At 61.9% G+C, this 12,541-nt stretch overlaps 1 protein-coding gene across 1 annotated transcript; it reads left to right on the top strand.

Annotated features, from left to right (window-relative positions):
• Positions 1-2,904: 2,904 nt before the first annotated feature.
• SSTR5 (somatostatin receptor 5) lies at positions 2,905-10,178 on the top strand. Its single transcript, XM_027527923.1, has 2 exons — positions 2,905-2,982; positions 8,357-10,178. The coding sequence occupies exon 2, from the start codon at positions 8,406-8,408 to the stop codon at positions 9,510-9,512; it is 1,107 nt and encodes a 368-aa protein (XP_027383724.1). The 5' UTR covers positions 2,905-2,982; positions 8,357-8,405; the 3' UTR covers positions 9,513-10,178.
• The last annotated feature ends 2,363 nt before the right edge of the window (positions 10,179-12,541 follow it).

The raw sequence follows: 12,541 nt of genomic DNA, 5'->3' as shown, positions 1-12,541 counted from the left end.
GGCTGGCCAGGGCAGAGGCAGGGTTCCCCAGCCACACCCCTACCTGGGCCGCCGCGAGGAGTCTGGGCTGCGGTCTGGGGTCGGGACGGCTCTGGGGCCCACACTGCCCCGTGGGCCAAGCGGTTTGCTTGAAGGAAGGGTGGCCAGCACCCTGGTGTTGGGGCAGCCACGGGGCCAAGACAAGGCCCTGGGTGTGCTAGGAGGCGTGATGGATGTCCTGGGTAGAGTTTGCTGATGGCCTGTGTGGATCCGGGCAATGAATGCAACAATTTTTCTCTTGAAAAAAATCAGAAGTTCTGGGACTTCCCTGCAGGGGGCCCAGGTTCAATCCCTGGTCAGGGAGCTAGATCCTGCATGCCGCAACCTACACCCAGCACAGCCAAATAAATAACTATTTTTAATAAAAAATCAGAATTTCTGGTGATGTTGGCCCTGTGTTCTCGAAGGGCAGGAGCTGAGAGGGGCTGTTGCTTAGCCAGTGGACGGCAGGCCAGTGGCCGAGCCTCACCGTGACTCAGAAGTGCTGTTCCTCCTCTGTTCCCCCGGCTGAGGATGAGGCGTTTGGGAGCCTGGCAGTGGCTCATGGCTGGGGGCTCAGATGCTGAGACAGGATGAGGGGGCTCCATCCCGAGTCCCAGCCCCGCAACTCACTGCTGGGATGGTGCAGTGGGGGCTTCATGCTTTTGTGCCAACTTACTGATCACTTTTCGTCTGGTGGAGAAATCTGCTTTCAAACGCCACTTGACTCTCAGATGTAAATGAAATGAAATAAACTGATGAATCACTAAATTCTAACATATTAGAAAACAGCGCTCCTTTGGCATCTGGTGACTTTTTAATTGATGTAAAAGTTGGTTGCTGTGAACAAATCGAGACAAATCTGCTCTTTCTGACTTGCCTCCGAGTGGGAAATTAAGCGACTTAAATGGACTCTGAATGCGCCGTCACCAGAACACACTAAATGTGGAAATACAACACAGAGCCCCGCGGAGCTCTTGTGTCTGTGGGGAGAGAGGGGAGGGCAGCCGCTCCCTGCCCCAGGGACGCAGCCCATCCTCCCATGGGGAAGGTGGGGCCACAGAGGACCCGGCAGGCTGTCCGGACATCCGGCCACAGCCAGTGGGGTGTCCAAGCAGAGACCAGAGCATTAAGCCCTGGGGTGAAGCCGCTGCACCCCACGTCCCACCCTGACGTCTGGGAAATTGCTTCTTAACAAAGCACGGACTGAAGCCTGAGACCACGGCCGAAGGCAGTGCACACAGCGGCACCTGCAGTCGCTCACTCACCAGCACTCACACCTTCTCAACCAGGACAGACGCTGCCAAGGGGATGTGGTCTGGGAGCTGCTGGAAGCTGAGGGACAAATAGGCAGCATGGAGCGGCCAGGGGCCTCCTGAAGGAGGGGGCGTTCCAGCTACAGGTGGGGAGAGGGAGGTGGGCTGGCCCGGGAAAGGCTCTGCGGTGGGAAGAAACATGGCGCAGGGAGGAGGGCCTCCTGGCCCCCAGGACCCACCCAGCTGCGGGGTGGCTCCAGGTGAACTGGAGTCAGCCTCCAATGCTTCTGAATAGTCATGGGGCGCCTCAGCCCTGGTGCCCGAGCAGGGGCGGGGCAGGGTGGCTGGAGGGGGACGTCGTGTCCAGCAGCCACTGGCCTCAGACTCTGTAAAGGGAGACGGCAGCCCAGAGTGGAGCTCCAGCGAGGGTGGGCCCCATAAGAGGGATCGAGATCATCCATGGGGGGCGCCTCGGGCACTGTCCCGTTGCCATGGCTCCTGGCTGGGGCTGGCGTAACCTCTGCAGAGTGTCCCCGGGTTTCACCTCAGCTAATCTCCTGGGGCTCAGAGGCCAGGGGACACCTGCCAGAAGTGGGGCACAGGGAAGAGACACACCACCTCTCTCTTCTGAGAGCCCAGGTGATGCCCTCCTGGGTGTTAAGGTGTGTGGGCATCGCAGCCTGCTAGGTGTAACTGACCAAGCACCCGCCCACCCACAGGGCCCATCCCTGCCGTGTGCCGGGTCCCACCCTCGTGCGCGCTCCTGCACACAGGACAGTGAGCCTCAGAGAGGCTCTCCCTGGCCTTCCTGTCCCCACTGCCTTTCCCATCACCCTGATCCTCTCCGTTGATGACAGTCTAAAAGTACCTCTATTAAGTCACTTTTGGTTTGTCGCCCGTCTCCCTGCTGGCCTCGGCGCTCAGAGTATGGTCTCGTCTGTTTCGTGCTAAGTGCCATCCGCACCAGCCCGTGCAGCCATGGCCCCTGGGGACGCAGAACTCCGTGTCTCCCACCTGAACATGTCCAGAGGGGGTGTGTGAATCTGCTGAGTGTGCAACAGGCCACATGAGAGTGCCAGCCAAGCAGGAGATGCTGTCCAGCCCTGCCTTGCCACCTGGCTCCATCCAGAAGGCCTTGTGCACTAGGCTGCAGGGACCTTGGCAAGGGGACAGCTCTGCTCTGATGCCTGCGTTCAGGTGGCTCTGGCACCTGCTAAGGGGAGACCCCCGAGTGGACCTCCCGGCCAGCCGTCCTGACACCCATCGCTGGGACACGGCCCCACTCCATCTCTCAGAGTCAGCCTCCTGCCCTTTTCCATCCTCCTCAGACTTTCAGAAGGGCACTTTGAGTCCCCTCCGACCCCCAAGCTCTGGTCTGCCACCCCAGCGGACCTAAGAGAACGAGGTGAAGACGCCACCGTCATCAGAGACGCCGCCACCGACGGGACAAGGGTTGTGGGCGAGCTGCGTAGACCTCAGGGAAAAAGGGGGCAGAGGACAGACTGGCGCGGGGCCCGCGGGGAACCGAGTGCCCGCCCCTACCCCGCCCCAGCCCCGCCCAGGCACCCCCACCTCCCTCCAACGCTCGCCCCGCCCCGCCTCCCCGCCCCGCGCGCCCCGAGCCCCAGAGCGCAGCTCGGAGTCTGGAGCCAGCGCAGTGGGTGCGCGTCTCCCGAGGGGCCGCAGGCAGCGCCGTCCCCGTCCCCGGGTGAGTGCCGCGCCCCTGCCCCGCACCCCCGCCCCCAGAGCCCCACTACACTCTCAGCGGGTCTAACCTCCTAACCTCCTGAGGGCAGCCTGCACTCTGGCCCTGGGTGGATCCACACCGCTCCACAGCCTCCCTGTCTTCCGCTTCTCTACACCCCTCCCTCCCATGAACCCCTGGAGTTCGCTGCCCGCTGCCAGGGGTCCCTCCCCACCCCTCTCATCGGCTGCCCTCTCGGTCTCCCCGGCCCACCACCTGCCCTCGCTGGCCACCCTCTACTTGGTCAGGGCAGAAGCCTCCGGGAGTCAGGGCCGGCCCCCTCTGCCCTGCGTGGGGGCCTGCCAGCCTTCCTGCGTTGGGCACCACAGTGGGGCCGCCCAGGATGGTGTGCGCAGCTGGAGGCTGTGGCTGGAGTAGGTGGTGGGGGAGGGGGGTAAGCGAGAGTGTGAGGGGGGTGCTGGGACTTCTGCGTGGGGAGACAGACGGTGGTGGGCCAGCACTGGGGAGAGGGCGGTGGTGCTGGGCCAGGGCGCAGAGGGCCTGGTCCGGGGGCTCACCCTGGACTGGGAGGGAGTGGGGTGCCGCCCTGGGAGCTGGAGCTGGGGACGGAACCCCAGCATCTCCAGGGCTCCGGTGCTCTGGGCCCCTCCTCAGAAGGGAGTACATGGCCTGGAAGTTCGCCTGTGGGCCATCTCCCCGCCCAGGGTCCAGGTGGGGCCTGGACTGCTGGCCCTGGCCTCCCGCGAGCCTGCGGCCCCAGAGAAGGCGAGGGCGGAGAGACCCTGCTACCCAAAGTGTGAGGCAATCCCGGGTGCTGCTGAGTCCTGCCCGAGGAGACTGTGCTCCTGGGGGCAGCGGCCACTCGTGCGGAGGACCAGGAGCCCCCCAGGCTGACGGGGTCGATGCACCAGTGATGGTAAAGGCACCACTGGTTCCCAGGGACGGTGGCTGGGAGTTCTAGGGGCAGGAGCCCCTAGCCCTGGAGACTCCCCGAAGGGTGCGGAGGCCCCACGGAGACCCTGTTGTCACACGCGCACCTCAGGTCCCCTCGTGGGGAAGGGTGCCCCAGGCCAAGGCTGCCTTAAGGACAGATGGAGCGAGTTTAGGGGTGAGGAGAGGGGTGGCCATCAGCTGCCCCCCTGAGCTAAGCCCTCCCTGGGGAGGCAGGCCTGGGGGGTGGGGCTCTTGGGTGGTGCTGGGGACTGTCCCTGCCCCGCACAGGTGAGGACCCAGGAGCACCAAGCTGCCGTCTCAGTGGGTTCTACAACTGCCCCTGGGCAGCGGGGCCGGCTCCCTCTTGCTGACCAAGCATCATCTTAGCCTGTGAGGGGCTGGGCCCAGCACTGGTCCTCCTGGGGGCATGGAGCACTGGAGCACCAAGGTCTCCTCCCTGTCCCCAGGTCCCCGCGGAGGTTCTGGCTCCTCTGCGGAGCCCAGGGCTGCTGGTGCTGGGCAGGAGACGCAGGCTGTTTGGGGCAGGCAGGTGGGAGCAGCTATTCAGCACCCACTGTATGCGGGTCATCACAGCAGCATCCTGTGTCGGGATGGTTTTCTCTGCTCGGTGGCTTTGTACAAGTCTCTGTTATGGGAGCCTGGGCCCAGAGAAGTGGTATGACTTACCCAAGACCCCTTGGCCAGCATGCGGGGGGTGCTGGGGCAGGGGGGTGGGCTCTGTTCCCTGAGCCACAGCAGCGGTCCCTTCCTGGTGGGGGTCTGGGTCAGAAAGCCCCAGTGACGGCTTGTGGTCCTTCCACCGCCACCCTCCCCATCCCTTATCTGAGAGGAAGGGGCCGGAGGGATGAGTCCCCATGAGGGTGTGATTCCTGTGACCAAGATTGCTGTCCCTGAATAGTGACTCTTGCAGAATTGGGCTCCAAGTGGCAGGCATGGCAAGATCTACCTAATTTTGTTCTTTGCTGCTCTAAAGTTTAACTCAGGCCTTGGGGTGCCTGGGGGGAGGGGAGCCTGGCAATCTGCTCAGGTCACCTTGGGTTCTGGGTGTCAGGCAGCCTCCTGAAGGCACTCATCTGATTCAGAATCAAACTCACATTCAGGCCCATTGAGCTCCTGCCCCACTCAGCCTCCTGAGAGCCCTTCCTTGGGTATTTTTTGAGGGAGGGTGTAGTCCCCAGGATTCTCTCCCCAGATGCCAACAAAGTCCACCCCACCATCTCCACACCAGAGTCTAGCATTCATTCCCCCGCAGCACCTCAATGGAGCTTTAAACATTATTTTACATTTAATTTTTTTTTATAATGTGAGGGAGCCTTCTGTGCTCAGCCCTGGGGAACAGAGATCAGCAGGCTGACCCCCCACCCACCAGAGCTCCACTGCCTTGGGTCCACTCTTGGGGTGTTGGGGTGGCCCTCCTGCCAGCCGGGTGCCAGTCCCGCCCACCCCTGCCCCCAACTTGGAGCGCAGCCCAAGGGACCCCCAGCTTCATCTTGAAATGCATAGACCCCAGGAGCCTGTGTGCATGCGTGCCAAGTCCCTTCAGTCATGTCTAACTCTTTGTGACCCCATGGACCATAGCCCACCAGGCTCCTCTGTCCATGGTATCCTCCAGGTAAGAATACTGCAGGGGGGTGCCGTGCCCTCCTTCAGGGGACCTTCCCGACCCAGGGATCGAACCCGCATCTCCTGTGTTGCAGGCAGATTCTTTTCCGCTGAGCTACTGGGGAAGGCCCCCCCACCCCAGGAGCCTGCCTTAACCTTTTTTAAACAGAGGTTTTGTCATACACCTCACATCCGGTCACAGTACACAGCAGGAGTGCTGGCGACCTGGACCAGCAAATCCTGCAAGACTCATAGAAAGGTCTTTTTCCGCTTCCAGCCGGCTGGGGGCCCTCCTCTGGGTGGGGGCTTCAGAGGGGACAGCGCTCGTCTCTCCTTGGCTCCTGGGACCCTCGTGGGCGGGGCCTGCTGTCCTAACCCCCTGCGCTGCTCCAAGGTTTCTGTCCAGCCTCTCTGCCCACATTCTCCGGAGTTTTCTCTTCCTCCTCGACACTCTGTAGGTCACTCAGACACTGTTTCATCTTTACTTTATCCGCTCGGGACAGAGTTCATCCCAGGTCAGTTCTGCAGGCGCCCCTGCGCCCCGACCTCTGCACCTGCTCTGAGGGAGTCCCTCAGCCCCTCTTCTGATTCTGATTCTCTCTTCATCTATGTCCAGACTTTCCTGGATTTTTTTTTTTTTTTTTTTGTCCAAATGTTGATGTTTTTCACATCCAAGAGTTGTAATTTTCAAAAATAGACGCTTGTTCATTTTACTTCTCAGATAGAAGCCAAATTCATTTCAGAGTATTTTTATCCACGCCTGGAGGATCCTAAACATTTCTAAACGTATCTCAAGCACACTTGTTCATTTACTTTTATGTCACCTGAGCGAATCCGCTGATCCCCCTCCGCTCCGCTGATTTTCCGGGTCGAGCTTCCCGGTGGCCGTTAGCGTCTGGCCATGCCGCGGTCGGGAGCAGAGTCTCCCTGCCCTTGCCAGTGTTGTTTATGCTGCACCCCCTTGTCTACCAGATGTCAGTCGCCCACCCCCAACCCCGGGGCCCCCGGCCCGGGCCTGGAGGCCGCTGGGGATGCCCTTGGTGCTGAGGTGACTTTGGGGGCACCGAGGGTCAGCTGACCCCGGCTGGTCATCACAACCCTTTCCAGTCCCCTCAGGGCCTTGTCTGGGCCCCCTGGGGGCAGCTAGACCCCCATCCCGGCTGAGGTGTCAGCCCCCATCTTCCCTTCCTCCTCTCTTCGTCAGCGGAGGTGGTTCCTTTCTCATGAGGATCACTATTTTTGTGAACCATTTCAACGTACAGAAAAGTACCAGAGTGATACAGTGGATACGTGTGCCCGTCACTGTGGACTTCAGGTGCCACCTCCCCAGCCCTGCCCTGGCTATTTCTCTACAAACCCTATCACCCCTGCTGCTGCTGCTGCTAAGTTGCTTCAGTCATGTCTGACTCTGTGCGACCCCATAGACGGCAGCCCACCAGGCTCCCCCGTCCCTGGGATTCTCCAGGCAAGAACACTGGAGTGGGTTGCCATTTCCTTCTCCAATGCATGAAAGTGAAAAGTGAAAGCGAAGTCACTCAGTCGTGTCCAACCCTATGCGACCCCATGGACCGCAGCCCCTGAAGCCTCCCCCAAATCTGCCTGCCCCACATTGTCCCCCCGACCACACAGACACACACAGACACACACACACACACACACACACACACACGGACACAGACAGACAGACAGACACACGGACACACAGACACACACACACAGACACACACACACACAGACACATGGACACACACAGACACAGACATACACACATACACACACACAGACACACACACACACAGACACATGGACACACACAGACACAGACATACACACATACACACACACAGACACAGCCACACACAGACATACACATACACACAGACACACACACGCAGACACACACACATACGTGCATTTCTTCCTGGCCCGCGGCTCGGGCTGGAATCTGCCTCTGCCTGTCGTGTGTTACCTGTTCACAGGGTGGGGTCCTCACTGACCCACCCCCGCTCAGGGTCCTCTGCCTGGGGCTGCAGTCTGCTGTCCTGGGACTGGGGGTGCGGCCCCACCCCAGAGCACGCGCAGCCCCGTCTCCGGTCGTCTCCTTGGCCCAGGGACATCCGCGCTGCAGCGGCAGCTGCTGGGGGCAGGGAAGCCAGGTCCTTTTGGCCACGCAGCTGGGCTCTGCTGGGTGACGCGGACACGGCTCACAGGTGGGCTGGCAGAGCCTCTGCAGCCTGAGGTCTTGCTTTTCAGCCACGTGGAAGGCTGGGAGCCTCTGGATGGTTCCAGGAGGCCACCTGGAGTCCGGCTCTGGGGTTCCCCAGCAGAGTGGGCCTGGGTGTCTCCACACTCTGGCTTGCCTGGGCTGGGGGTGCCTGGCTGCTGTCCCAGCCTCCTTGTCCCTCCCCTCCCACCTGTCCTGCGGGTCCCTGGGGAGGCAACTCCGAGGGTCCTCAGTCCGTTACCTGCGAGGTGAGGTATCAGTGCCCTCCCAGGACTCCGTGAAGGTGGCCTGGCTGAGCTGGGAAGGGGGCCTCTGGGTGCAGAGGGCTGAAGGGACAGTCAAGTCTCTGGGGGCTGCTGTGGCATCTCGGCTCCAGGGGCTACCTGCCCAGTGCCCCCACAGCCACCGACCCACTGCTCCTTCCTCTCCAGGTTTGTTTTCCAAACAATTTGCTTAATGTGATTCCCAGCCCAGTTGAACATGAGTAATCGTATTTACCCGCCGCCCCGGGGTAATCCCGTGCGTCCTGGGCAGGTGGGGCAGGCGCAGGGGAGACGCCCTCGGCTCAGTCGCTCTGTGTCCTTCCTTCTCTTGCAGCGGACGCCCCGGCGCTCCCGCTCAGCCTGCCCTGCCCGCAGTGGCCACGATGGAGCCTCTGTTCCCGGCCTCCCCGCTGACCACCTGGAACACCTCCTCAGTGGTGCCCAGCGGCAGCGGCGATGAGAATGGGACGCTGGCGGGGCTGGGGCCCTCACCAGGTGCCCGGGCAGTGGTGGTACCAGTGCTCTACCTGCTGGTGTGCGCAGTGGGGCTGGGCGGCAACGCGCTGGTCATCTACGTGGTCCTGCGCCACGCCAAGATGAAGACGGTCACCAACATCTACATCCTCAACCTGGCCGTGGCCGACGTGCTGCTCATGCTGGGGCTGCCCTTCGTGGCCACGCAGAATGCCATCTCCTACTGGCCCTTCGGCCCCGTGCTGTGCCGCCTGGTCATGACGCTGGACGGCATCAACCAGTTCACCAGCATCTTCTGCCTGACGGTCATGAGCGTGGATCGCTATCTGGCCGTAGTCCACCCCATCCGCTCCGCCCGCTGGCGCCGCCCCCGGGTGGCCAAGCTGGCCAGCGCTGCGGTCTGGGCCTTCTCGCTGGTCATGTCGCTGCCACTGGTGGTGTTTGCCGACATCCAGGAGGGCTGGAACACCTGCAACCTCAGCTGGCCGGAGCCCGTGGGGCTGTGGGGGGCCGTGTTCATCATCTACACGTCCGTGCTGGGCTTCTTCGGGCCGCTGCTGGTCATCTGCCTGTGCTACTTGCTCATCGTGGTGAAGCTGAAGGCATCCGGCGTGCGCGTGGGCTCCACGCGGCGGCGCTCGGAGCGGAAGGTGACCCGCATGGTGGTGGTGGTGGTGCTGGTGTTTGCGGGCTGCTGGCTGCCCTTCTTCATCGTCAACATCGTCAACCTGGCCTTTGCGCTGCCCGAGGAGCCTGCCTCCGCTGGCGCCTACTTCTTCGTGGTTGTGCTGTCCTACGCCAACAGCTGTGCCAACCCCCTGCTCTACGGCTTCCTCTCCGACAACTTCCGCCAGAGCTTCCGGAAGGTTCTGTGCCTCCGCAAAGGCTACGGCGCTGGCGCCGAGGATGCGGATGCCACGGAGCCACAGCCGGGCCCGAGCAGCCGGCTGCAGGAGGCCATGATGCCCGTGCGCAGCTGCAAGGCCAACGGGCTCATGCAGACCAGCAAACTGTGAGTGCTGAGGCTGCGAGGGCAGAGGGGGCCCGGCAAGGCTGCGGGACCCACAGCCACCTCTTCTGCCTTTCCTCCCAGAGTTGGGGGGCTGGAGCTGAAGAGGAGACTAGCCAGACAGCAGCGGGCAGGCGGAGCCGCCTCCCAAGGCAAACAGCAGACTGGAGAGGCCATGGGCGCGTGCAAATGCTGGACCCTGGAGGAATTCGGCTTTCAGTCTGGTCTGGCCGGAATGGTCCTCTCCACCCCCAGAAACACCAGCTCATCCCCCTCCACCCCTGGCCCCAGGCCTGAAACAGGTCCTAGAGAAGGTGCCTGGCAGCCTCACTGGGGGAGGCCTGGGGTCCCGGATGCCCAGGCCTCACTGTGATCATGGCTGGAAGGAGAAGAAGGACATGGGGGTCATTCGCCCTCCACAGGCCCCGCTGAGACAGCCCTGCCCAGTGTCCCTCCTGGGGTCCATGGCTGGACCAGAGGAGGAAGCAGAAACCAGGGGGCGCGGGGAGTGGGCAGCGCCGTGCTGGGCAGGGGAGAGTCAGGGTCAGCGCTGCCGGGGCCTCGGCACGGACCCCAGACCGAGGCCAAGCCCTGGAAACGAGATCACGTAACAAGGGCGCTTGTGTTTGACAAGTGCTCCCTGAATAAATTAGAGAATAAATGTTTGACTCTTTCCCAGAGCAAATATTGTCCCTGGAGCCGATCGAAACTGGTGTACATCAGTGCGGGCGGATCGCAGGCAGCCGGGGCGGGGCAGGCAGCAGGACACCCAGATAATAGTGAGGGGAGCGTCCGTACCCGCGGAAAGGAGCCTCGGGGCTGGGCTGGCAGGAGCGGGGTGTGGCCCTGAGGATGTGGGCGGTGGGGCGGGAGCATCCGATCCTTCCACGGCTGTTGGGTGTGGGGCGTGGGCAGCTCCCTTGGGGCTCCTGTCCCCGACTCTGGGTGAGTGGGGTCCCGGCCGTCTCCTCAGCCCCAGCTTTAGTATCAGCCCCACCTGGGCTCCACCTAGAGGGTGGAGGACACAAACCCTGGTGTCAGTCACAGGGAGCTGGTGACCAAAGCCTCCCCGCCCGGCCCTAGGGGAGAGGCATCCCGTGCAGGGGTGGATGCCTGGGAGAAACAAGTCTGTCTGACCAGTCACCCCCCTTCCGCCGGCCAGGCCACCCGTGGGCTTGGATGCAAAGTCCATCTGCTCAGAGTGACTTTGGGGAGCAAACAGATGGCACGGAAATATCTGCTCGGGTCAATTTCTCCCAATTGATTTGACACGGCGAGGTCCCTCCCTGGGCGGTGCGGACACTAGAGTGCCCTCGCCAGTCCTGCCTGTGAGCATGTTGGTGTGTGTGGACATGCCTGTGTGTTTGTCCATGTGCCTGCTTCTGGGTGTGTGTGCCTGTGTGTGTGCATGTGTATACACTCATGTGAATGTGTGTGTGTGTGTGTGTGTGCATGTGCCTGCTTGTGGGTGTGATGCATGTGTGGACATGTGTGTACACATATGTCAATTCAGTGTACCTGTGTGCATATACGTGTACTGGCATGTGTGTCTGTATGTATGCACATGTGTATACATGTGTAGGTGTGTGTGCATGTGCCCCCTTGTGGGTGCCTGTGTAATGCATGTGTAGACATGTGTGTACCTCTGTGTACATGTATGTGTGTGCCTGTGTGTACCATGTGTGAATGTGTGTGTACCTGTGTGTACACATGTATGAATGTGTGCACCTGTTTGTGCACATGTGTGAATGTGTGCCTGTGTGTGCATGTGTGAACATGTGTCTGTGTGTATGTGTGTCGGTGTGTGTACACATATGTAAATGTACCTATGTGTGCACGTGTGTGAATGTACCTGTGTGTGCACGTGTGAATGTGTGTGCCTGTGTGTGCCCAGGCCTGATAGACTCAACAGGTGGAGGAAGAGATGCCAGGTGGCCCGTGGACCCTGGGTCTGTGTGGGAGTTGGTGACTGGGCTCGGCCAGTGTGGACAGTTCCCAAAGCCCTGGGTGGGGGGTACTGAACAGGAGAGAGTGAGCACCTGGGCACCCCGAGGGCCTGTCAAGGTGCGGGGACAGGAGTGTCCCAGAAGGATGTGAGCCCACGGAGCCGTGGACACGGTACAGTGGGTGTGGGGATGCAGCCTCGCCCGGCCACTGCCCTCCCCGCCCAGCACAGGCTGGGGACAGCTGCAGGGGCACAGAGCACCACACTGCTTGCAGGTCTTGGGGCCCCAGGCCCCGAGCAGGGTGGGGAGGGCAGAACAAACACCCTCAGCGGAGTGGGTGACCTGCTTTACTGTCTCTCTCTCCGCATCAATGGGTTTTATTGGCTATTGGGCTCCAGTGGCTCCCAGAGTGACCTTGCTCAGGAAATCCGGCCCGCAGGACAGGGTGAGGCTGCCTCCGGGATCAGGATGGGCTGAGGGTTGGCTATTTGCCAGGCGGGAGGGGTGGGTGTGGGGGGGGTGGAGGACCATGGTGCAGCCCCCATGGGCAGAGCCCATGCTGTGGCCCACCCTGGGGGCTGAACGAGGGCATCCCTGGAGGGGTCAGTGGGGCCCATCCTGGGGTGTCTCGGGACAGGAGGCAAGCAGGCTGCAGGTAAACACCAGGAAGAGCCTCCTACGGAGTCTGGGGGCTGAGAGCTGGGATGTCTTTTGGGGGTGTCAGGCAGCTGACTAACTGAGAACAGGGTCTTTGCTGGTCACCTGTCGGGGCCACCGTAGAACCCGGGGCCTCAAGGGCTGGGCGGGCTGGGGCCCTGGGGAGGCCACTGGGGCTGTGGCCCGCTCCTCCAGCCCAGCCTGCCGCCTCCTCTCCATGCTGCCCTGGCTCCTCGAGGCTGGCCCGACCACCGTGAGCCACTGTCCAGCTGGAGTCCCCACCTTGAAGGTCCAGCGACTGTCCAGGAACCTGAGGGGGTCCCCATCGCTGCCCCCCGCCCTGGCTCTCAGGCTCACCCCTCCCCATTCCCTAGGCTGCACATCTGGCCGTGGTGGTGACAGCTGTGCATTTGTGGTATCTGCGCTGACGGGG

The sequence above is a fragment of the Bos indicus x Bos taurus genome, chromosome 25 (genome assembly GCF_003369695.1).
Source record: "Bos indicus x Bos taurus breed Angus x Brahman F1 hybrid chromosome 25, Bos_hybrid_MaternalHap_v2.0, whole genome shotgun sequence".
In the NCBI taxonomy this organism is placed as follows: domain Eukaryota; kingdom Metazoa; phylum Chordata; class Mammalia; order Artiodactyla; family Bovidae; genus Bos; species Bos indicus x Bos taurus.
This window is presented reverse-complemented; position numbering and strand designations above follow the sequence as displayed.

Excerpts from the sequence above, each read along its gene's own strand:
- SSTR5 (XM_027527923.1), top strand. The coding sequence starts at position 8,406 with ATGGAGCCTCTGTTCCCGGCCTCCCCGCTGACCACCTGGAACACCTCC.